The 24,977-nt window shown below is 39.5% G+C and overlaps 1 protein-coding gene across 8 annotated transcripts in view; it reads left to right on the top strand.

Annotated features, from left to right (window-relative positions):
* TNRC6B (trinucleotide repeat containing adaptor 6B) overlaps nucleotides 1-24,977 on the top strand; it is a 151,371-nt gene that overhangs the window by 29,386 nt on the left and 97,008 nt on the right. Inside the window, exon 1 of one of the 8 annotated variants that reach the window (XM_070756086.1) lies at nucleotides 6,182-6,359. The exons of 6 other annotated variants lie outside the window; for them this stretch is intronic. In XM_070756086.1, coding sequence (XP_070612187.1) covers nucleotides 6,355-6,359 — 5 coding nt within the window. In that variant the 5' untranslated portion in view covers nucleotides 6,182-6,354. Of the gene's footprint in view, nucleotides 1-6,181; nucleotides 6,360-24,977 lie in introns of those variants that run through there. One more of the 8 variants, XM_070756082.1, reaches the window with a different exon arrangement.

Genomic DNA, 24,977 nt, shown 5'->3' with positions numbered 1-24,977 from the left:
TGTATAATGTTTTCAATTGATAGGATTAACCCAATGGTGTATGTATCTCATGAAGCTTTTAAACATTTTTACTGTGTATGTTAAAAGGATTATACAGTGATACCTCGTCTTACAAACCCCTCTTCATATGAACTTTTCGTGATACAAACCCGGTGTTGAAGATTTTTTTTGCCTCTTCTTCTGAACTATTTTTACCTTAGGAACCCGAGCTGCTGCCGCTGGGATGCCCCAAAGCACTGGGATTTTCCTGGGAATCCCCACCTCCCAACTTATGTTGCTAGTCAAAGCGCCCCGTTCTTGCATTGCTGGGATTTTTCTGAGGTTCCCCTCGCTGGGATTCCCTTCATTTTTGCCAGCACTGCTTTGAATCCCAGCTACAAACTCCCCCCTTCCAAACTGCATGGGGAAAATGAGCACAGTGGGATGGACAAAAACAGGAGGAAAAGACTCATGGAGCTCAAGAGAGGAGAATGTTGTGAGGGAGATGAGCCCAGTGGGGTGGACAAAAACGGGAGGGAAAGACTCATGGAGCCCAAGAGAGGAGAACATTGTGAGGGAGATGAGCACAGTGGGGTGGACAAAAACAGGAGGGAAAGACTCATGGAGCCCAAGAGAGGAGAACATTGTAAGGGAGATGAGCACAGTGGGGTGGACAAAAACGGGAGGGAAAGACTCATGGAGCCCAAGAGAGGAGAACATTGTAAGGGAGATGAGCACAGTGGGGTGGACAAAAACGGGAGGGAAAGACTCATGGAGCCCAAGAGCGGAGAACATTGTAAGGGAGATGAGCACAGTGGGGTGGACAAAAACGGGAGGAAAAGACTCATGGAGCCCAAGAGAGGAGAACATTGTAAGGGAGATGAGCACAGTGGGGTGGACAAAAACGGGAGGAAAAGACTCATGGAGCTCAAGAGAGGAGAACATTGTGAGGGAGATGCGCACAGTGAGGTGGACAAAAACGGGAGGGAAAGACTCATGGAGCCCAAGAGAGGAGAAAGTTGTGAGGGAGATGAGCACAGTGGGGTGGACAAAAATGAGAAGGAAAGACTCATGGAGCTCAAGAGAGGAGAACGTTGTGAGGGAGATGAGCACAGTGGGGTGGACAAAACCGGGAGGAAAAGACTCATGGAGCTCAAGAGAGGAGAAAGTTGTGAGGGAGATGAGCGGGGGGGGGACAAAAACGGGAGGGAAAGACTCATGGAGCCCAAGAGAGGAGAAAGTTGTGAGGGAGATGAGCACAGTGGAGTGGACAAAAATGAGAAGGAAAGACTCATGGAGCTCAAGAGAGGAGAACGTTGTGAGGGAGATGAGCACAGTGGGGTGGACAAAACCGTGAGGAAAAGATTCATGGAGTTCAAGAGAGGAGAAAGTTGTGAGGGAGATGAGCGGGGGGGGGACAAAAACGGGAGGCAGGGACTCACGGAGGTCAAGCGATGCTCTTTCCGCCTTGCTTCATTGGGACTGCCATCTCTCGCTGTCTGTCGTCCCCCCCACTCCATTCACCTCAGCTTCGTCTACCTGCTGCTTTTTTTTTTAAAGAAAAGCCTTAATGTTTTGGATTTTCCTAATGGGCTTGCAGGCATTATTGGCTTTTCCATTGATTCCTATGGGAAACGTTGTTTCATCTTACGAACTTTTCACCTTACGAACCTGCACTGGTATTTTTAAAGCAAATTTGATATTACTTCAATATTCAATTGTCGTAGTTTAATCTGACCGCAAAGCTGTTGTTTGTCCCGATTAGCGTTATTCAGACATCTATTTTTAGATGAACAAGCATAAATTGAAATAAATGTTTTATCTGCATTTGTAAGCCTCATTCAAAGCTGCTGTCTTGTGGAAGCAAATGTTGGAAATACAATTTCTTTGGGTTTTGGCTAAGATGAATTATAGCATTTCATAACTGGTGCAATTCTAATAGTAAAATACATATTTTCCTCCTAAAATGCAAGAGCACACGAGAGCAGTCCACAGCACTAAGTCTTTGACGATACATGGTGAAACAGTTTTAATTTTAAAGGTCTGCATACTTTACTGTTTACGCATAAGCAGTTAGCTTGGCCCTAGACAGTTATAACTCAAGCCAAAATCCATGGAAACTGGTTCATAGCAAAGCATACTGTTTTCATATGCTGCCCACACCAACCAATAACCATTTATTTGCTTGCTTTCAGCTGAATCGAAACTTACTTTGTTTTTTTCCCTTTTTGGGGGGCAGGGAAGACCAAAGTGAGTCCATTCATAAATTTATTTTTCTATTACTGTATAGTGTTTAGATTAGATTGCTCAAGCAGAATTGTGCTTATTTTGTTTTATGTAAGGTAAAAACCTATTTTTGAAAGTTTCTCTTGGTTTCTGAAGTTTGCATTTTGTGAAACAAGCATGGGGGATAGACATCTATGTAACTTGAGCATTAATATAAGCTACCATAATTGGTAATTGCAAATGACAATATTCTTCCATTTGCACCTATTGAAGATATAGATTATGGCATTTATCATATGAATTTTTATATATAAAATGTTTTATAATCTGATCCTTGAGTTATATATATATTATATTATTCTGATGCACATGCAAGTAAGTATCATGCTGCAGTAAATTATATGTTAGGAGCAGATTAAAAATGCTCCTTAAAAAGCAAAGTAAAAGGACTCTGAGTTTTTTGGGAATCCCTCTTGCTCTTTAGAAAACATACAGAAACAAGTTTTCCTTCAAATGTGTGTTCATTATTATTGACCACTTGCAATATTATTTGTGATCTACATTTTTCACAACTTTACAATGTGTGGATTTCTATTCTCAAAATTTTTTACCCGGTGCATTCACTGGGAAATTTAGTTATAATTCACACACTTTAAAATTGATGACCTACACTACGGCTCCAGCTTCTACTCATTTACATTACAGTATTATTTTCCCAAACTAATTCAAAACAACTAGAGGAAGAGATACAGGTGGTTTTTGACTTATGACCATCATTGGGACCATACTTTTGGTTATTAAGTGATGCAGTCATGAAGTGAACCATCACGGGCATTAAGCGAATCACCATTTACAATTCAGTTGCCTCCATTGATTTTGCTTGTTGGAAGCCATATGGAAAGGCCACAAATCACAATCATGTAACCACAAGACACTGCAACCATTTTAAGTGTGAGCCAGTTGTAGGCACCCAAATTGCAATCAGGGGACTGCAGGGGTGGTACAATTGTAATTTTGAGGACCTGTCATAAGTCACTTTTTGCACCATTGTAAATTCAAATTGTTGTTGAATGATTGTTAGTTGAGGGCTACCTGTATCTTTACCTCCAAAGTCTGCTAGACCTCTTTGTATTATATTTCTGTGGGTTAGGGTTGCCAACTGATGTGTGATTTATGTTAATTATTAAATTTTAGTCCAAAGAAAACACTCCAGTCCTGAGAGTTGTGTCTTTAAAAGATTGCCTCTTTTCCTTCCCATCAAATAGTAGGGCACACTAGGCTAGTTCAGTACCAGGCAGGTAAAAGAACTCTTTCCTAATCCATTATATTTATTAAAGAAACTAGGAAAGAGGAGTTAGAGATTATTAGTAACATGAAAGGCAAAGTTTACTGAGTTGATTACTGTGCATCCATGAGGCAGATTTCCAGTTCTGTGAAGTAGAGTTGGGGGAGGGAGGGAGTTTGCGTTAGAGTGTGAGGGAATACTGTAGAATAAGCATGCTACAAAATATAGGTTTCAAAACAATGATCAGATTCCAGAAAGAACAAATATTTGTAAGCTTTTGAAATGTGCAGTACTGTATTACTGAATGAATGAGAAGAGAATTTTAAAACAAAAACTATAGTAACATTCCATACAGACACACCCAACAAAAAAGACCAACAAATAGACATGAGTATTTCCAATATTAGCTACTTTTTCTGTTGATTGAATGTCGTTACTGTATGTTATAACTGCAAATTTAGAACAAAAATATATCCTGTGAGAATTGGCATTGCAAACAATTTATGCTTTCTCCATGTTGTTACTGTACAGAATTTATGCAGTTGTTTCTAGTAGGTTTCCCCTACCACTTTATAAAATGTCTTGCTAAAGGAATAGATTAGAGACAGATTTTCATGGAGAATATCCATGTGGTTGCTAATAGTTGATTACAACTTGATGGCACATTCAAAATCAATAAAATGTTTTGTAGTTGAATGGATGCTTTTAACAGTGGCTGGTCTATATTGTACCTCATGATAGATCAGGGTCTTGTACAGATAGTTCTTGACTTACAACAGTTCATTTAGTGACTTCAAAGTTACAACAGCACTGAAAAAAGGGTCATGACCATTTTTTTCACATTTAGGATTGTTGCAGCATCTGTGTGTCACATAATCAAAACTCAAATGTTTGGCAAGTGGTTCGTACTTATGATGATTGCAGTGTCCTGGGGTCATGTGATCACCTTTCACAAATCTTTTGACCAGCAAAGTCAATGGGGAGTCCAGATTCACTTAACAACCATATTGCTAAATTAATAAATGCAGTAATTCACTTAACAACTGATAAGAAAAATTGTAAATGGAACAAACTCACTTAACAAATGTTTCACTTAGCAACACAAATGTTGGGCTCAAATGTGTCATAATTTGAGGACTATCTATATCTATATTTTGAGACACGTTAGTGCAGTGTTTCCCAACCATGGCAACTTGAAGATATCTGGACTTCAACTCCCAGAATTCCCCAGCCAGCATTTGCTTAAGGTTTCAAAATATTCATTTTCAACTTTTCTTGTAACTCATGATTTCTTATTCAATTAAGAAGCTTTTGGGACAACTACAAGTACTTTGAAAATTAGCTGTAAATGTGAAGTAATTGAGGGGGGGGGAATAGAAAAGCAGTTGGTTAATCTAACTGCTCAGTAAGTCTTTTCCAAAGTGAGATTTACAGTAGGAAGTTGGGAGTACAATTTGACTGGCTGGAAGCATTGACTGTGAAGGAAGCTAAACAGTTAATTTGGTTAAATAAATTATTAGGCTATGCTAGTAATGTTTCATCCTGTTTTTATGTATTCAACGTGGATTGTGTAATTTCTATAATATTGCATGCTTTATTTTCAAACAGTTATAAGCTATTGTGACTATTACAGAAGTGATAAGAATATATCTTATTTACTTCTTACAGAAAATAAAATCTCTTCACTTAATCAGGAATTAATGTTTTAAGTATTTCTGTTAAGGAGTTTGGAATTCTAAATTAGCCAACGTGCCCTGCTGGTTTTTAATCTAAATCAATAGCAAGGTATGCTGAAATTGCTTTTCCTTTTAATGGACAGGATGAGTAAGAATGTGGATTGCAACACTAACAAGCTGTAACTTTTCGGCATATAGAGATTTACATTTTGGCATTAAATGCCAGATAAACATTTCTTATTTAGCTAGATAGCTATAGTCTGTATTTTCCATCCATTTAATTTTTTTTTTTAAATGGAAAAAGTGCGAGTTGATTATTAATTGTAAGATGGGTGGGTGGGTGGGTGGAGATAGATAGATAGATAGATAGATAGATAGATAGATAGATAGATAGATAGATAGATAGATAGATAGATAGATAGATACCGGTAGATAGATAGATAGATACCGGTAGATAGATAGATAGATAGATAGATAGATACCGGTAGATAGATAGATAGATACCGGTAGATAGATAGATAGATAGATAGATAGATAGATAGATAGATAGATAGATAGATAGATAGATAGATAGATAGATAGATAGATAGATAGATAGATAGATAGATAGATAGATAGATAGATATTCGCTGGCTGGGGAATTCTGGGAGTTGAAGTCCAAATATCTTCAAGTTGCCAAGGTGAGATAGATGGTTTGAATAATTTCAGCCGGCTGCCAATCTTTATTAAAACGTGGCGCTTCGTAGGGTACATTGCTGTGAAGTAATAGAGAACGGATTGTACTAGTTGCACCTTGCACAAAGGAACGAAAGAAAAGTAAACTGCGTTCTCTTTAAGATTATAATTTTCCCACCCTCTTCCTGATTGACAGTGTACGCTGGTCACGTGATTCGTCTCTATTTGAAGGTCACAAAAAGCTGCTGCTTTACGGGGCGGGGGGTGTTTGCGAAGGGTGCGCGCAATCGCGCGCCTCTGTATGTGCGCGCGCTCGCGGTGGCGGCGCGCGCTCGCAATTGTGATCGAGTGAGCGAGTTCAACCCAAAATGGCCGACGGAGCTTGTGCTGGCTTTTGAACGTTTCAATTTGAGAAGAAAATAAAAATACTAACAGAATCTTTTTCAGATCCCGTCACTTCCATTTTTACCCCTGTATGCCTCAACTTGCTGGATTTAAGCACTGTTGCACTTTATGAGGTCAGTAGTTTCTATGTGATTTTTTTCTCCCCCCTGCAGATTAGCGTGTCTGCTTCATTTGATTTTGCAGCACGATGTTTGCCTCGCGTAAGTGATTTGATCTTCAGATGCAGTTGCCAGATCTTTGAGAAGATCGCTAAAAGGTAGACGTGGCAAATTTTCGAAAGGTTAAATGACTTAAAAAGCCTTTTGAATATAACTAGCTGAATCTGTTCGGCTATATTACATCGTTCTAAAGAATCTCATCTAAGCCTTTTATCTTTTTCTCTACCTGCAAACGTTCGTGTCTTTTGAGGCTTTTAACTCTGGTGCAAAAATTAGCATGAATTAAATATGCTTATAGTGTTTCTTGCTGTTATGATTGGCCAAGGAAGGGGGAGGTGCATATTCTTATAATGCTTTATATTCACAGAAATAAAATAATGCAGCATTGCAGCTTTTAAGAAGGATTTGAAGAAATTAATGAAACAGCTTGTGGGGGATTTTTGGGAAGAAGCTTATGTTTCTGAATCTATCAGGCAAAATGTACCTAAATATCTCTTGTGTCTGTGTGTCTCCTCACCCCAAAACATAATTATTTGACTTCTCTTATGTTTTGGATTGCAGTGCCTATAAACATGACAGAGTTCAGAGGAAACAACTGTCTTGTTGCTCTAGTTGGTCTTTGGTAGGAAAGGTTAATTTTAAAAGTATCAAGGTGAATTACTAAGGCATTTTAGACTATTTTCAGAAAATATTTTAGACAGTGTTATTGCAGATGAAATTTATGTGGCAAGAAAAATGAGGCTTTCCCCCTCCAAACAGGTGTTTTTCTTTAAAAATGAAGCCTCATCTCTTACCAAAAGGATTAGAAGGGTAGGCATTCTAAAATTTACTTTCTATGAAGGAAGCCTTTTCTTTTGCATTGAGGGAGTGGTATAATGTATCACTGTGGTAGAATTGAAAAGAGCAATGTAAATTTTGATTGTCATACATTTCTCCCCTTTTTCTGAAAGGCCTTGTATTTAATTTGCATTGTGATATTGTAAGATAAAGGTGGGGCTAATTATAATGATTATATTGCAATTATCAGATGTTGCTTGAAATCTCACATTTTATGCTAGCTCATGCAATGATATTAAATATCTTTTTCTTATGTCACAAAACAATGATCTTATTAAATTTTGAGCTTATTCCATAATTGCTCATATGTCTTTTGAGTTAGGTTTTATTGTCTTGAGAAAATAAAATCTGGTTTTGAGTCTACTATGTTGAGAAGTGCTCTGCATTATATTGAACATGGATTTATTCTTTGAGGTTGATATATTCTAATGTGCTGACATGCACATGTATGAGCGATTTAGTCAAGACAAATAACCTTCCTTTGGCTTTGAGGGTTACCATATTAAGTATGAAATTGCAGTTTGGTGCTGCTAGTACATGCCATTACAATCTTTGTCATTAACTCTAGTGATGAAAATGGAATAAACCATTTGAAAAATGATGTATGGAAGCTGAACAAAGATAGAGTACTGATTGAGCTAAATAATTTAATTGTGTCATTTGGGAGAGATGCAGTTAAGAATTTAAACAGTTAACAATTTAAAAATAATATTCTTATATAATGATAACTTAAAGAAAACAATTAGCTAACCATGCATTTTGGTTAGCTTAATATTTAAAAATGTCTTGCTGCTAAGCAGAGCCTTTATACATTTCATAAGTATAATCCAAAATTATTGGTAAAGCAGCTGACATTGCTGCAGAATGGTGTCAAAATACCTGGGACATTTTGTGATTGAAAACTATGGCTTCAATACTGTCAATATCTAGATGCTTAATAAATCTTTTCCAAATTGAAACATGTATTTCTCAGTAAATGTATAGCAAGATCTTTTAAATATAGGTCAACACTAATAAGACAGAAATAAATATGCACAATACTTAGTTATAATTAAATAACATTCCTAAAGAGTGTGTTTTTAAAAGTGCATAGAATAAAAATGATTGGGGTGTGCTCTGGGGTCCTGATTATCAGTCGTTCAGGATCCTCAGAGCTTATAATAGAAAATAAAAGCAGTAGTGCTTCTGCAATATTGCTCTACCATAATTAGTTTTCTGTGGCATAGTAACTTTGAACATTGAGGTTACATTTAATTACTATGGGCAAACACAACAAATGTGGCTTCTTTCAAATTTCCTAAAGCCTTCTAATCAAGAGTGTCCCTTGCTTTTTGCTCCCTTTACCCCAATTATCCTTTGAAAAAAAGCCACTCAAATTGTTTAACTTGTCACTTATCAATTTAGTGATCCCTCTCTAGACTCTCTTTGTATATATAGTTTCAGATTGCCATATTTGTTCAATAAATCTACTGTTATGCAAAGTGTTACTTCCTAGAGCCATGATGCGAACAGGTGGTACGTGGAGCTATATTGGAGGGCACACAAGACTTTGCCCCGTGTCAGCTCCAGCATGCATGCATGCTCTGGCCAGCTGATTTTCGGCCTTGGGAAAGACCATTTCACCCTCCAGACGCTTCGGGAAAACGCGCTTCCGGTTTTCCATTGTGCTGGTTTTTTGCATTCTGGAGGGTTCAGGAAAGCCCCAGAGTGCAAAAACCAGCACAATGAGCAAACCGGAAATGCATTTTCTGAACATTGGTTTGCCTGTTGTGCTGTTTTTTGCACTCTGGGGCTTCAGGAAGCTTCCTTGAACCCTCCAGAGCGGAAAAACAGCACAATGGAAAACCGGAAGTACGTTTTCCTGAACTTACAACTTGCCCGTTTGGGCATTTTTTTTCACCTAACAGGCTTCAGTAAGGCCTGTGCACATGCACCGGGGGGGGGGTACGCATGTGTGGAGGGGGAGGGGAGGGCTATGGGTATGTGCATTCATGCTAGCACACTCACACACCTTCTTTGGCATGCAAAGGTTTGATGCCATCACTGTCCTAGAGTCTAGCATTTGTGATGACTTGATACCTGGGTTTAGCAGAAAGCCTACAATGGATGTGTGACTTGGTATCATTTCATCAATGATTACATTTCATTTATGTTAATTATTGATGAGCTTCCATTTCAAACATACAATTTTCTCTTTTATAATTTCCTGTTTTCAACATAGAAAAGTATCCTTGAGGGTAGATGGGTAATTCTTTCTGAGCAAGATGTGCTGTAAATCAGCAAAATTATTTAAGAACTTGTGTAGGCAAATTATCTAGATTCCCTTTTGTTTCATATTGTGTTATGTTGTGATTTGAGTACATCATTTCTTCTTCACGCATAGAAAATTCAAATTCCAATAAAATTAAGAACCTGTTCATATTTAAAGGGGAATTGAATTTCTACAAAACCCAAAAATATTTCAATGTGTATGTTCACATTTGTGTATCTTCACATTTGTAATGTGAAAGAGCACATCAACAATATTTCATGTTAAGTAAGAATGCTGGTTATCTGAATCTGTTTCAATCTGGCAATATCAGAGATTGTATTACAGTATCACTTGTAGGTGGATTACAAACAGTCCTGGATATTTTCATATAGATTAAAATGATTGACTCTTGTGATGATGTGAACACATCCATGCAGTTTTATTGGCAACAGTGTGGAAATAATTATCCAAGTTATAGTTCATCTAGTTACAACCTTAGTATTCCCCAGGTTTCTCCCACTTAAGCCCAGCCAAGTCCAATTTAAGTAAATTCAGTTTCCAAGGCAGTGAGCTAGGGTATGTGAATCAGTATTTAATTCAGACAAGATAAAAGTACTTTGAGGAAACTGCTTAAATGGATCAAGAGATTTGACAGATACTAGTTGGTAGGCCATTGCCCATGAAGAATCAAGTCCAGTTTATAAATTCTTCTTCATTCCTTATTATTGAAGATGAGGTGCTAGAAGTAACCACAAGTGCCTTTTTATTCAGTGTTATTTGTACATCAGTGACAGCTTTATATAAAAACATGTTTAGCTTTATCTGCTATAATCCAGTCTTGTGTATTATAATGTGTTTCTGTGTAGATTTACTTTTGAAGATATTTCACAACTGAAATTTCCTTCTGAAATCAGGTAATTTTAAACACAAATTAATGCAATTTTAAAAGTGCAATTAATCTACTCCAGCAATAGCTAGTACTGTATATCAAAATGGTATTTAATTTTATCAGGTTCATTTCATAGAAAGAAGATATGGGACATTATAATAAATTCTTAATGTGGTTTCATAATACTGTACAAACCATTAATTTACTTTTTCAAAATTTTAGAAACTTTGTTGCCTTGGCATTACTTCTTAATGTTACATATCTTGATAGTATAAACATTATCAAATTATTGCATGCATTTGTTGACATTTAAAATTGTACTATTATACAGTACTTTTTATGGGAGGGGGGCTCTGCAGCATTAGGGATCACTGTTAAAGTATTGCTCATGTTTTTTGCAAATATTTTGCTTTTATCTGAACAAGGCTTCCTCAACACAATGGTTCCAAAGTAGGCATTCATCATACACATAAAATCAATGCAGGGTTACTCAGTCTCAGTGTTAAGATGTGTGAACTTCAATTTTCAGAATTCTCCAGCCCTTATACTGGCTGGGGAATTCTCAGAATTGAAGCTCACACGATGCTGTTGAGGTTAAGTATGTGGAATTTAAATTATGTGCAAATTGATTGATTGGTTTAATTAAGTTAATTTAGAGGCCGCTCAACTCACTTTAACTCCATGGTTGGTTGTTGATTGGGTGCATTTTGAGAATATAAATTGATTCACAGGTGGGGATTGAGTTAGTGCTATTCTGATTGGTTCTCTGCATTATGTATGGTTTAAATCGGCTTGATTCAGTCTGTTAATGTATTTTTTTAATTGACTGCTCTGCTTCAAGGAATTCTCTGACTGTGGTGCTCTTTCTTTATTTTCCCAGTCAATATATTTATTGACTAAGGAAAATATTCTGAGGAAATGATGGATGTTAGGTACTTCTGGTTGGACATCTGATCTTTGATTTTGTGGAATTTATCCTCTCCTTTTTTTGCTACAATTTTACAGTTCTCTTGTATGATTGCCAATGTTGGTTTCACTCCAGCCATTGTAGTCAGACATATAAAATTTGGTTATAAATGCACACATCGGAAATGATTTTTGATGGTCCCTAAATAAGGTAGCTGCTAAACAAGAAGTACAAAACTTGAATATTTTTCTTTTTTTCCACAGAAAAGTGTTTATTGATATGTAGTATAAAAAGGAGACTAGGAATACATAAATGCCCCCCAGGGAATAGAGAATGATAATACTTTTAAGTATTAGTATATCAAAACCAGACAATTGTCGGTAATTCAAGCTCCTGGGAACAAGAGCACTTGGTGAATTAGTAAATCTTAGCCTTCCAGAGGAGGAAGAAAAGGAGACATTATCTGAAGTTCTCAGAGTCAACCTTCCCCAAAGACATTTTAAGCCCACCCAATTTATGCACAGATTAACCTTCCCACTTTCCTTTCCCCTTGAGTATTTTTCTAGTTTACACATGATTCTTTGTAGAATTTCAGGGAAGTGAGGGTTCTAGTGATGCTTAGTGGCTGTAGTGATTTTTCAATTTTTAATTTTGTTTCCCGGTGCATTTAAAACTTTACATGATTATTTATTGGTATTACTGATTGTGAGTTGTCAGGATGAAAAAAATATTATTAAAGGCTCGGAATACTAGTTTTTCTTTTATTCATCTAAAGGAAAATAAACCAAAGTTAGAAAGATACATAGAAAACTTGTTTAACATTTACCATGAAACAGAAAACCCTGTTTAGAAGTTTTCTTCTTATGTTTCTTATTCAGACAACAAAGGAGTACTTACTGAGGACCAGATACTATGAAATTTGAACTGAAATCTTAGCCTTCTTCTGTTCTTCTTAGCCTTCTACTGTTCTTAGAAAAGTCTATCAGACTGGAAGTCCTGCCTTTTAATTGTTACTCATCTCCTGTGCAGCTGGCATACTGGAGTGTTCTCACTTTATTTAAAACATAGGAAAAAAATACTTTTGTTCTTTTTAGCATTATTCTGGTTTCCAAACTAAGCACATTCCGAGCTTTCATTTTCTCTATAAATTTGTGCTATCTCTATTCATTTTAGTGGCCTCTGCTTCTTTGGTCTCCCATATAATATACCTTTTGGGATTTTCGTTGAAAATGTCTGTGCAATAATGTTTTCTATTATCTTTTGTTATTATTTTCCTTGTTCAAATTTATTTTAGTTGTGCCTTTTGTAACACCTTGTATGCTGATCCATTTAAAGCTCATTTCCTTATTACTGTATATGCTTGAGTATACTGATAGAGGAGAATATCTGTAGCTCAGAAATGAACTCTGCTCCTTGAGCCTGGTTGTTTTCTTGCATACGTTTCATTACCAAACTAGGCAATATCATCACTGTTAGTAGGCAGTGTCATTTGTTCTTATTTTATATTGAAATCGGTTGCATGTCAGTGTTAGTGGGAGTGGTTTTGGCTGTTCCTTGATTAGGCCAGTGTTTACTATTAACTTGTTTGGCAAATCTTTGATTGGACTATAGTTTGCTCCTTGATTATTTGTTTAAATCTTGGTATTAATCTCTGCTCATCTGGGTGCTGATTGCCGGTGAAGAGAACTTTTTGATGAAGTTGTATGGCTATCCATTTTGTTAGAAAATTTTGTATAGCTGACGTGCTTCCTTTTTCTAAGGCTCAAGGTTGCTATGGTACGTTTGTGCTTGTTTAAATAGTCTGTAGAGCTTCTCAACCATCCAGGTCGTAGTTGTCCCCAAGGTGGTTTTTCAGGAAACAACTGGACTTATTTGTTTTTTCTTCTGAAGACATTTCCATTTTCATCCAAGAAGTTTCTTCAGCTCTCACAGGATAGTGGGAAATAGAAGGATTTATATTCCTTGCAGACAGCTTGTAATTAGCATCTTTTTAGAGGGTCTTTGAGTCACCTGGTTCCTGTGGTCTGCAGTTTTTCCTGGTTCCTGTGGTCTGCAGTTTTTCCTCTGGAAATCCATTCCTAGCCCAACATCATTCAAAGGGTGTTCATCCCAAATTGTATAGCTAAAAGTCTGTATAATGTTTAATTTGTCAATAGTGTTCTTATACACCTTCTCTTGTGGGAAGTTGGGTTGTTACTTTGAGGGAACACCTGGTTGATGTGGGTGGTTTTATGGTAGATTTTGTTTTTAATTTGCCATTCCTACTTCTGCTGAAAAGGATATCCAGGAAGAGTAGTAAGTCATGTTTTATTTCCTCATTGTGAATTGTATTTCTTTGAAGATGTTGATAGTTCCCTAGGTTGATGCTTTATTATGACAAAAAGCAACTTCATCAAAAAGTGGCTGACCAACCATTCAACCCTATCTATATAGCACAATCAACACAAGCTGTGAAAAGGATAACATGGCCATAACATCAAAAACATTTCAGAAACCAATTATATGGCATAACTGTAACACAGAAACTAAAACCCTCCAAAACATCCTAAGTAAATCAAAAGACCTAGGGGCGGCTCACAACGTTTGTGTGTGTGTGTGTGTGTGTGTGTGTGTGTGTATAGAACCAGTCTTGTTTCTATATTGTATACCACTCAGAATGTCCACAAAGAAGCTTTTAATCTCATATGAACTTAAAACTAATTGTCTCTAATCAATGCAGTTAATTAAACCATATTCTGCCACTTCCTTCAATGTTAACATACATTCTTCAAGAGTTGGCATTCTTTTTTCTTTCTAATACTTGGCATAAGCAATCCTTGCAGTAGTCGCTGTATAAAGAAATAAGGTCCCAAACCCTTTCTATCAATTTGTTTATAATACCTAGAAGAAAGGATTCAAGTTTTATTAGTACAGTGATACCTCATCTTACGAACCCCTCTTCATACGAACTTTTCGTGATACGAACCTGGTACTTAAGATTTTTTTGCCTCTTCAGAACTATTTACACCTTACGAACCCAAGCCACCGCCGCTGGGATGCCCCACCTCTGGACTTCCATTGTCAGCTGAAGCGTGGGGATTTCCCTGAGGCTCCCCTCACTGGGAAACCGCACCTCCAGAATTCCGTTGTCAGACGAAGCGTGGGGATTCCCCTGAGGCTCCCCTCGCTGGGATTCAAAACAGTGCCAGCAAAAATGAAGGGAATCCCAGGGAAATCCCCACGCTTCGACAGACAACGGAAGTCTGGAAGTGGGGTTTCCCAGCAAGGGGAGCCTCAGGGGGATCCCAGCGCTTCGGCTGGCAACAGAAGTCCGGAGGCGGCGATTCTCAGCGGCGCAAGGCAAAAGGGATGACTTTTGGGATGGGATATCACTCATTATTTGCTTTTACATTGATTCCTATGGGGAAAATTGCTTCGTCTTACGAACTTTTCATCTTACGAACCTGGTCACGGAATGAATTAAGTTCGTAAGTATCACTGTATTTGTATTCTCAGTATTTTCTGCATTATCATTATGTTTTATCCAGATTATCCAATATGATACAAGTCAAATACCATTGATACATCATTTTATTTAAAAACATCTTTCAAATTGTAATTCAAAATAAATTTTAAAGTATTAGTCCCATTGATGTAACAATATATTATAACCAAAGTTTAACATTTCAGAGTTTCTTTTATCTGCAGTAGATGTTTTCACATTTTAAATTGATAATCTTTTAATAGCATAAAAAATTGAAAACCTGTTTTGAGTCTTTGTGGACATTTGATGGTTACCCTTTATAGAAACACACTTTCTATGGAATTGCTAGCCTTATGCCTGGTGGCTTTATTTTATAAATTAGCAGAATTTTGTAAAGAGAGAGTACCTAAACCAGTGATGGTAAACCTTTTTTCCCTTGGGTGCCGAAAGAGTGTGGGTGCATCCTATCGAGCATGCACGAGTGCCCACACCCATAATTCAATGCCTGGGGAGGGCAAAAACAGCTTCCCCCCCCCCCCGAGGCTCTCTGGAGGCCAGAAAAGGCCTGTTTCCCAAATTCTGGTGAGCCCAGGAGGCTTGTGTTTTGCCCTCCCCAGGCTCCAAAGGCTTCATCCTCTCCCATCCCCCCAGAGACATCTCCCATGGCCTCTGTGTGAACCAAAAATCAGCTAGCCAGCACACACGTGCAGGTTGGAGCTGAGCTAGGACAACAGCTCGCATGTCAGCAGATATGATTCTGCGTGGCACCTGTGCCATAGGTTCGCCATCACTGATCTAAACTATATATAGGGAAGTCTGCCATGCACAGATTACAGTATAATTAGATAATTGGTAGAAACCCATAGAAAATTTGTTGCCTGTAATCTAATGATTAGAATTACCCAGGTGTTTATTGTCTTGATGATATTTCTTTCACTGAGTTTGGACTTTTAAGATCTTCGCTCTTCTATTTACTTCTAAATTTTCTTGACTTCATTGTGCTTGATATTGTTAGCTTGAAGGATGCCCAAGTATTTATAGTTACCAATCTTCATCCAGACTCTTAATGTTATTTTTCTAGGGCATCTTGATTCCTTCAGTTTTCACTATTTTCCTGGTTTGATGATGAGCGTGGCACATTTGTCCTGTCTGAACATCATTGTAATAATATCTTTTGTATAGATGTATATATGGACTTGTTGATCAGAAAGGTCGGCTATTCAGCAGTTTGAATCCCTAGCACTGCATAGCGGAGTGAGCTCCCATTACTTGCCCCAACTTCTGCCAACCTAGCAGTTTGAAAGCTTGTAAAAATGCAAGTAGAAAAATAGGGGCCACCTTGGTGTGAAGATAATAGCATTCCGTGCACCTTCGGCATTTAGTCCTGCCAGCCACATAAACGTGGAATCATCATCAGACAACGCTGGCTCTGTCAAATGACAGAGGGGAACCTTTATATACAAGTGTTGAGCAGCTATTCTATTTCAAATGTTATTTTTTCTTACCACTTCAAATCATCCAAGTAAAAGAAGTGGAATATCCTGGCAGATATTTTTTATTTTTGATAGCCATGGACTAGTTATTTGGTACATGGGAATCAGTGCAATAACAAATAGTAGTGGTGATAGTGAGTCTCCTTGAAAGATTTCTGTCTTGATGTTAACTTCTCCCAATCTAACCTCATTGACCAGCAACTGGGTCCATTGTGCCATTGATCTTTACACAAAGCTTCTGATGTTTCTACTGACTTCTGTTAGTTCCAGTTAGTTGATTATCCATTCAAGTGGCAGGGAGTTGAATGCCTTCTTGTAATCATTCCATCTTGCATTCAAGTTAGTATTTCTTCTCTCGCAGTTTTTTTAGAAACATCTTATTAGTTAGGACTTGTAATTAGTAATTGCTTGGTATTGCACCTTTTTCTGGCTCTTTCATTATCAGGTAAATTTTGCAAAATGTTACCTATTCTTCAGTTTCATTTCCTTGCAGTATGTTGTTAAACTTCTTGGCAATGAGTGTGTATAGACAAATTGGATGTTTCAACCAAATAATATGCAGTTCATCTTCTCTTAGTGCTGACCAATTCTTGATTTTCCTTGTTTTTTTCTTCATCATCTCTGCTGCTAGTGCAAGTTCTTTCATTTCAGCCTCTTTTTTCTTCTGATCATATGTGCACCTTGAACTGTATTGTTTGTTCTTTGTTGGGTATTGACTGGTTCATTTCATGCTCTCCATTGATGGATTGGTAGAAATATTTCTGATTGGATTAAAATTGGTGATTCTGCCTATAATTTGTAATTCAAGTTTCATATCTGCTGATCTTGGCTATAGCTGTTATTTGCTGTTTATTATTTCCAGTGAGCGCTTGCTTGATCTTCCTTCTTTCTAAGTGGTATTTCTTGATTTACGTATTCTTTGGTCGGCTTGTTTTTCAGCTTCTTTAATCTCTTCTATCTTGCTTGCTTCAGATCTTAGCTTACTGATATTACTTTCCTTCTTTTTTTACTTTTTGATTTTGCATCACAGTTATTCAGTTGTGTTCCAGGTCTGCAGCTGTGTTGTTCATTAGTTGGTTAGTTCTTGCAGTGAACTTATATTTGATATGGCAGTATTAATATATGTTAATGCTTGTGCTAGCGGTTTCTTTGGAACAAGCTTCAATGTGGGCAATTTTATTCTGTTTTTGTGCTGTTCTAGATGCTCAGTTACTTTGTTTCAATTCTTTTACTTTAAGTAAAGGGCTTTGTTCTTTCTAAGGCAGAGGAGAGGGTATCTCGTTTCAGAATGAAAACAGTTCAACAGTTGTACTGACCTCCTTTCCTGGCAACTCCTCCTTGTTTGCGTCTACAGTCTGATTTACTTCTAGCAAGGCTTTGATTTCTTTGCCCTAGGTAGACTTTTGTGATTCTTCCAGTTCAGCTTCTGTGAATACTTTATTTTGTATTATAAATTGGCATTGATCTGCTAGTCCCCTTTCTGTTATTTCTGATTCTAGATGAGGATCTTTCCAGAACTGATTCATTCATTTCAAATGTCCTCTTCTTGTTGGACCTGATCGTTATTTCTTTGTTTTCAGTCTCTGTATATTTGTGACAGATGATTTTCTTCCAGTAGTTCTGCAGCCACTGGCCCTGGTTGCTCAGCCAACAGTCCTCTGGCCCACTTTTCACCAAATATCCCAGAACTCCAACCCCTAAGCACAGTCCTTGTTGACCTGAGAGAGACCGATCCAGTATGTTCTGTAAATTGCATTTCACCATACTTTTTTATGGGAAAGACACAGTGCTTGGCTCTCCTGAGACTAATCCAGTATGGTTGAATCTCTGGTATAGCTCTCATCATCCTCAGAGCATGCGTAACCATGTCAAGGCAGTGCCTCGGCTGGGTGTGTGTGTGTGTGTGTGTTATGATGATGATAATGACTAAATGTATTTGCTACACACCTTGAAATTTATGCGTCTCATTATATCCTTACTGAGATTTTCTCTCTCGTTGATGCTATAGTTAAGCTTCTCCATCTCTTTTCAGCATTAATATCAAATTCATTTCTATATATTCTATCTAGTGATGTTCATGTATGGAGACATAGCTTTAGTTGTTTGAAGACTGTTAACTATGAGGAAATCATTGGAATGATTGATTAATTTGATAAGTCAGCTTCCTGCTTTGTTTTAGTTTCCTGAGTCATCCAACTGCATGTTCCTCTTTCATGTTTCCAACATTTATTTTCTTTCTCTAGTCACATTTGGCTTAATGTTGTTCTGTCAATTTCAGATTGAACTTGATCATAGCACTTACTAGCCTTCTCTTCTGCTTTCTGTTGATTGATCATCATATTGAGCTAAGATGGCACAATGGTCAGAATATAGTACTACAGACTACTTTTGCAGACTGCCCGTTGCCAGCAGTTTGACAATTCGATTCTCACCAGTTGAAGATTGATTCAGCTTCTCCATCATGGGTGGAGCCAGCATTCAGGATGAGTTGTCCTCGTCCACTCAAAATGAAGTTCGAATCTGTCTTTTTTTGCCGGTATCCGCCCTGCTAAGACCCAACTTCGACACGATTCTTCAGCAGGTCGGATGCAGCAAAACTTCTCCCATCCTGAATGTTGAATTTCCACATTGAAAGCACACAGAGACTTCATCACATTGAGTTGGGCTTCTCGGATTCCACCTAGAGAGCCCCAAAATTAGTCAGAGCTTTAGCTCTGGCCGTTTTTGGCTGGCGTTGAGCCGTGCACTGTGGCATTCACCGCGGAGGTCTGCCACGGCATTTTAAAACCCCTCCACCTTCACATGGCTGTCAGTGGCTATTGCTCTCCCCCCCCCCATTGCACTCTACCATCACTTGGAGCAGGGGACAGTAGGGTGACAGTTCTGCACCTATTAATTGCCGAGGTTATCATTCTGGTTCTGGTCACAAGGGTTTGTCACCCTCCAACTGCTACCTTACATGCCATGAAGAGGGAGTGAATCCGCCAAAGCCATCAGCTCGCGTATCTCTCGGCAGCCATTTTACAGCCACGATGTCACAAACAGCTGGATTTAACATTCAAGAGCCCTATTCCCTCAGAGCTTGCTTGGGAGAGCCAAGACTGCTTAAGGTATACTGCTTGTTTCTCTCTGAGCTTGCTCAGGTGGGCTAGGTCACTCCAAAAATTAATTTAGCACTAAAATCTGAGATCACCGGACTGGCCATTTTGAAAATAAGAGTGTATTTCTCAAGATGGTGGACAAGGCTCCTGTGAATGACAAACCTGGCGGAAAATGATTTAAAAGCCGAACCGTCTTATTTCTGATGAGGATCAGTCCCAAGCCTCGGGACAACACTCCTCCAAGCCCCGCAGAATACACGTAGCCATCTCTAGGGTGGTTGAAAAGTGCATGGACAAAGCCCTCTTCGTGACGTCAAAGCTCCGCCCATGGAATTCCCTATTGGGATTCCCCACCTCCTTTCTAGCCTCCAGTTCGGCCGAAAATGCCGCGGCCAATCGCAAAAACGGCCTGGCGCCGCCCGGCTGTAACCTTCTGAAACAGCAGGGCACTTCTCAGTGGCCTCCCAAACCCGAACTTCTCCCGAACGCCGAGAAGACCCCCGGCTGTTTCAGAAGGTGACAGCTGGGCGGCGGCACTTCTCAGCGGCCTCCCGAACCCGAAAAGTGAACGCCGAGAAGCCCCCCCCCCCCCCCCCCGGCTGTTTTAAAAGGTGACAGCCGGGCGGCGGCGGCCAGGAGAGCACCATTTTGCGATCTGCAGTGGGTTCATAAGCCGAAAAAAGTTCGTAAGAAGAGGCAAAAAATTTCCGAACCCCAGGTTCATATCACAAGGGATTCGTATCACGAGGGGTTCGTATCATGAGGTACCACTGTATATTGAAAGAAGTCTAGAGAAAGCAATGGTGGGCTCCTTCCAGTATGGCTAATTGCGCGCAACTCCTGCGCACAATGAGCCCTCCCTGTAGTTGTTCTAGTCCAAAAATGTAGACTCAACTAATAATACAGAATATCATTTCTAACTTAATATAGGTTATAAATCTAACCCTTGTACTGAAAACAGATATTCAAAGGATTAAATCTTCGCTACCCATCACCACACTGTTAGATGGGAGAAAAAGCTGTATTAGCTTTTTTTTTGCGAAGCCATGTACACTGTCAGCCAGTTTAGAACAATGGTAACAGACATTGGTTGGTCAATTTTGATCTTCAAAATGCCTGTTACTCTGCACAGTGGTTCAGGCTATCAGTAATGATTCCACGGCATTTTTGATCCATTTATAGAGCCTTATTAGCCACAAAATATTTAAGATTGACCATCAACTCTAACATTAAACAGATTGAAGTTTTTGAATATGAGCAAATATAATTACAGGTTTCTGTTCTTATTCTATAATGTTATGTAGAAATACTGAAGAAAATTTACTGTTGCCAATAGTTGCTTATCTCTCTCATTTAGTCCAGAATAGACAGACCTCTATATGCCTCTGGAATCCTCTAAAACAGTGATGGTGAACCTTTTTCCCTCAGGTACCGAAAGAGTGTGGGCATGCACTATTGCGCATGCGCAAGTGCCCACACCCATTATTTCGATGCCTGGGGAGGGTGAAAACAGCTTTTCTCACCCTTCAGTGGCCCTCTGGAGGCTGGAAACGGCCTGTTTCCCAACTTCTAGTGGGCCCAGTAGGCCTGTGTTTCTCCTTCCACAGGCTCCACCATCACTGCTCTAAAATGGGATATGAATTTTTTGCTAAGTAATGCAGTCATAAAGCATGACATTGCATCACTGCTCTAAAATGTTGGTATTAAATTTTGATGGACCCTATTCAACCTACTCTTATTTCTTCCCTCTCCTTTTTCCCGTCCTGTCTATCTGTTTTCTTATCTGCCAGCTGTACATTTATCCCCTCAGTACTTCCTGTTCTTATCTCTGCTTTGACCGCTAGCCCACACTGTTTTCTGTTGGTTGGTTGGTTGCTTGCTTACTTTTCTCCTCTGTGCAAAGGACAACGCAGCCACACTACTGCTGCTTCAGACAAAAGGACCAGACTCATATTGCCCCAGGGTTCCAAAGGCCAATGCAGTTAGTTAATTAACAAAACATTGGAATTTGAATATTTTATTTTTGTGAAGAGAAGAATTTTTCTGAAGGCAGAATCAGGGATTGGCTGTCTGCTAAGCTAACCTCCTTAAATTAACTAATAGATCTATGCACACTTTATAGATGATCCTTGGTTAATGACAATAATTGGGATATGATTTTTTTGCTAAGTAATGCAGTCATAAAGCATGACATTGCATCATTGCATGGCTTAGCAATAGAAATTCTAGCATTTTTCTTGCTGTTGTCTCAGGTTGTTAAGCAAATTCAAGGTATCTTACAGGTAGGCAATTAAGGTATGGCAGGGCCTGAGGTGGCTGCTGCCAGCAGGGGAAAGTGCATCATTAGCCAATCTGAGAGGCCTGGAAGAAGAGTGCTCAGGCAGCCCCAGAGTGTGGTAGAGCTGGTGATGGCTGCTGCTAGGTGGGAAAGGGTGCAAACAACTTAGCAGAGATTTTTGATCTTCCCTGACTGTTTCCCTATTGACTTTGCTTGTGGGAAGCTGGCAACAAAGGTCACAAAAGGTGATCATGTGACTGCAGGAGACTGCAATATTACAAGTGCCAGTTGGTTGCCAAGCACCCAGATTACAATCATATGACCGCAGGCGAGACTGCTGGAACTTCAGTCACCAATTGTAAATACCATTCATTCAGTGCCATTGTAACTTTGGTTGCTGAATGAGTAGTCACTTTCATTACTGAATGAGTGGTCATTAAACAAAGACTACCTGTTCAATTAATTGAAAGAAATTATTCAGAATTTTCAATTATTATCATAGTAACGTGCAACACTAGAGGGAGCAATATCACTATGGTTTGCAGCAATAGATCATCAGCTTGTAGAATTTGAACTTGATGTTCTTGATAAAAGAGAGGAATTGTACTAAATCAAATTTTAATAGCTATTTTCTAGATTTTTCTGCTTTTCCATTTTTATTATATAAAAGTTGAGCTTGATACAGATAAGTTTGTGTATATGTACACTTTTTCTGGCATAGCTATTTTCTAGATATTTGTGCTTCTCCATTTTTATCATATAAAAGTCAAGCTTGAATACAGTTAAGTTTGTGTATATATACACTTTTTCTGACATAGCAAATCACATATCACATTTGGATAGATGGCCATAATATATTTTGAAAACTCTTAGTATTCCAAAAAAAAAAAGAGGAAGAATATGTTGGAAGAGATGTCCCTTTAAATATTTTCCTGGTTTTAAAAATCAGTTCTCCTGTATTGATAATAACACCATTTTCTTTGAAATTCTAATCTTAATCTATCATATTTTTCGGACTATAAAATGTACCGTACTATAAGATCTACCTAAATTTACAGGAGGAAAACAAGAAAAAAATAGTTTTGGCCGCCATGCGTCACGTTTTTGCCCACCCAGGCCCCCAGAAGCACTCTGCAATGCTCCGCACAGCTTGGTTTTGGCAAAAATGGACTGTGTGGATCATTGCAGAGTGCTTCTGGGGGCTGGGAATGGTGAAAGTGTGGTGTGAAAGAGGGTTCAGGAGACCAAAAGCATCCATGTTTGGTCTATAGGACGCACCTAAATTTTCACCCAACTCCTTTATTTAATAATTTTTCTAGATAAGAACTGGGTGATCAAGATTTTTTTTGCCTCTTCTTAAGAACCATTTTCTACGTAAAAACTCGAGCCCAGAAAAATTTCCCAGAAAATTTGAGAGCAGCACAAAGGCCCGGCCAATTTCCTGCCATTACCCCTTTAATCCTGGCCATCTCGGGCTTTTCTGTGCTGGCAATGGAGCCTTTCGGTGGTGCTTAAGGAGGCTTTGGTAGTTCAGAGCGAACAAAGCATTTTCCTTTCTCGGGGCGCTTGGAGAGGGAATAAACCTCTGCCAGCGCCCAGAGAAAAGAAACACTCCCTTCACTCTGGGCAGCCAGAGTGAACAGAGCATTTCTCTTTCTGGGAGAGGGAATAAACCACTTTCCTGTGGTGACTCCCCTCGCGCTGCCTCCCATACACCCAGCGTGAGGTTGCCTCCCGGAGCACCTCTGGGCGCGGAAAGGCAAAAGGGGGCGCTTCACCCCGGCTGGATCAACTCGGCTTCAGCAAACTGAGGAGTCACCAAAATGAAGGAAAGGCGTGGCTACAAAGCGAGCGAGTGAGAGGAGAGGGGAGCCCTTCAGCATGGGAAGAAGAGAAAGCAGATAGCAGCAGCAGCAGCAGCCACCTTTCGGTCAAAGGAGCAAGAGGTTCCCCCCTCTCGCCTGCCTGGATTTCTCTCTGGCGCAGTGTATGGGAGGCAGCCTCGCGCCGGGTGTATCGGAGGTGCCTGCTCCTCCTCGCCGCCTCAGAGTCCCTCTTTTTTTAAAAAAAACCCTTAAAGTTTTGGATATTTTGATTCCCCTCACCTCACCTTCCTTCGGCAGGAACTGTTTCCCTCTTCTTCTTCCTCCTCCTCCTCCCACCCAAATTCCGAACTTTATTTTCTTTCCTAATGGGTTTGCCCATATTTTTTGCTTTTACATTGATTCCTGTGGGAAAAATTGCTTCTACTTACAAACTTTTCTACTAGAGAACCTGGTCACAGAATGAATTAAGTTCTTAAGTAGAGATACCACTGTACTCTGAAAAATAGGGTATATACACATTTACATTTATGTTCTGTTGTGATAATAAAACCTACATTGATTTAAATCTACAAATCTACCCAAGCTTAAAGTTCTAGGTCAGGGATCGGATTGGTCCAGGATCCCCAAGGTGGAATGAACCTGTTCAAGCACTCTCTGTCCAAAAGATGCCTCAACTGAGGCATACATGTCCAGCTTGTAGTGGCAGATAGAGGACCAGGTATCCGCCTGGCAAATATCCCCAATGGATGCTTGCATTGCCCATGCTGCCATTGTTGCCGCACTCCTGATGGAGTGGGCCATTATCCATCTGGGCAAGGGCCTGGCCTTAAACTCCTAGGCCATTGCAGCCAACGGCCTACGGTGAATGGGGACGCCTTCCTCCCCATAGAGGAAGGCTGGAAGGAGACAATCAGGGATTCTGTCTTTTGAAAAGACTCTGTTCTCTTAATGTATCTGTGGAGAACCATCCTGATGTCCAAGGTGTGCCATCTTTCCTCTCGGGGATGATTAGGTTCCAGGCTGAAATCAGGCAAAATGGTTTCTTGGGCCCTATGGAACCAGGAATTCACCTTGGGCAGCAAGGAGGGCTCTAGCCACAGAACAGCCATGTCCACATGGAAAATGCAAAGATCCCCTCGCACTGATAGGGTCGCTAGCTCAGATATCTTCCTGACTGAGTTGAGGGCCACAAGGAAGATGACCTTAAGGGTCAAGAACCGGAGATTGGTGGTCTTTAACAGTTTGAATGGCGTAGTTGTAAGTGCCTGTAGAAGGTAAGGTCCCGGGTGGGGTATCTATGAAGCACTGGGCGTCTCAGGTTAGCAGCTCCTTTGAAAAAACTGCGGACCCTCAGATGTTGAGCGAGGGATTGCCCATTCCCACACGTCAATACTGTATACAGTGGATCCCAGCTAGGAGGATCCCAGGCAAGGCTGTGCATTTGGAGCTTCTGTGGCTGCGAGTGGGGGGAAGAGCTCTGCCGGCAGCTGGGGAACAGTGGATTCCCAGCAGGGGTGATCCCAGACAA

The sequence above is a fragment of the Erythrolamprus reginae genome, chromosome 6 (genome assembly GCF_031021105.1).
Source record: "Erythrolamprus reginae isolate rEryReg1 chromosome 6, rEryReg1.hap1, whole genome shotgun sequence".
NCBI classification, from domain to species: Eukaryota; Metazoa; Chordata; class Lepidosauria; order Squamata; family Dipsadidae; genus Erythrolamprus; species Erythrolamprus reginae.
The sequence above is the reverse complement of the archived record's forward strand: the minus strand, read 5'-3'. Positions and strand labels throughout refer to the sequence as shown.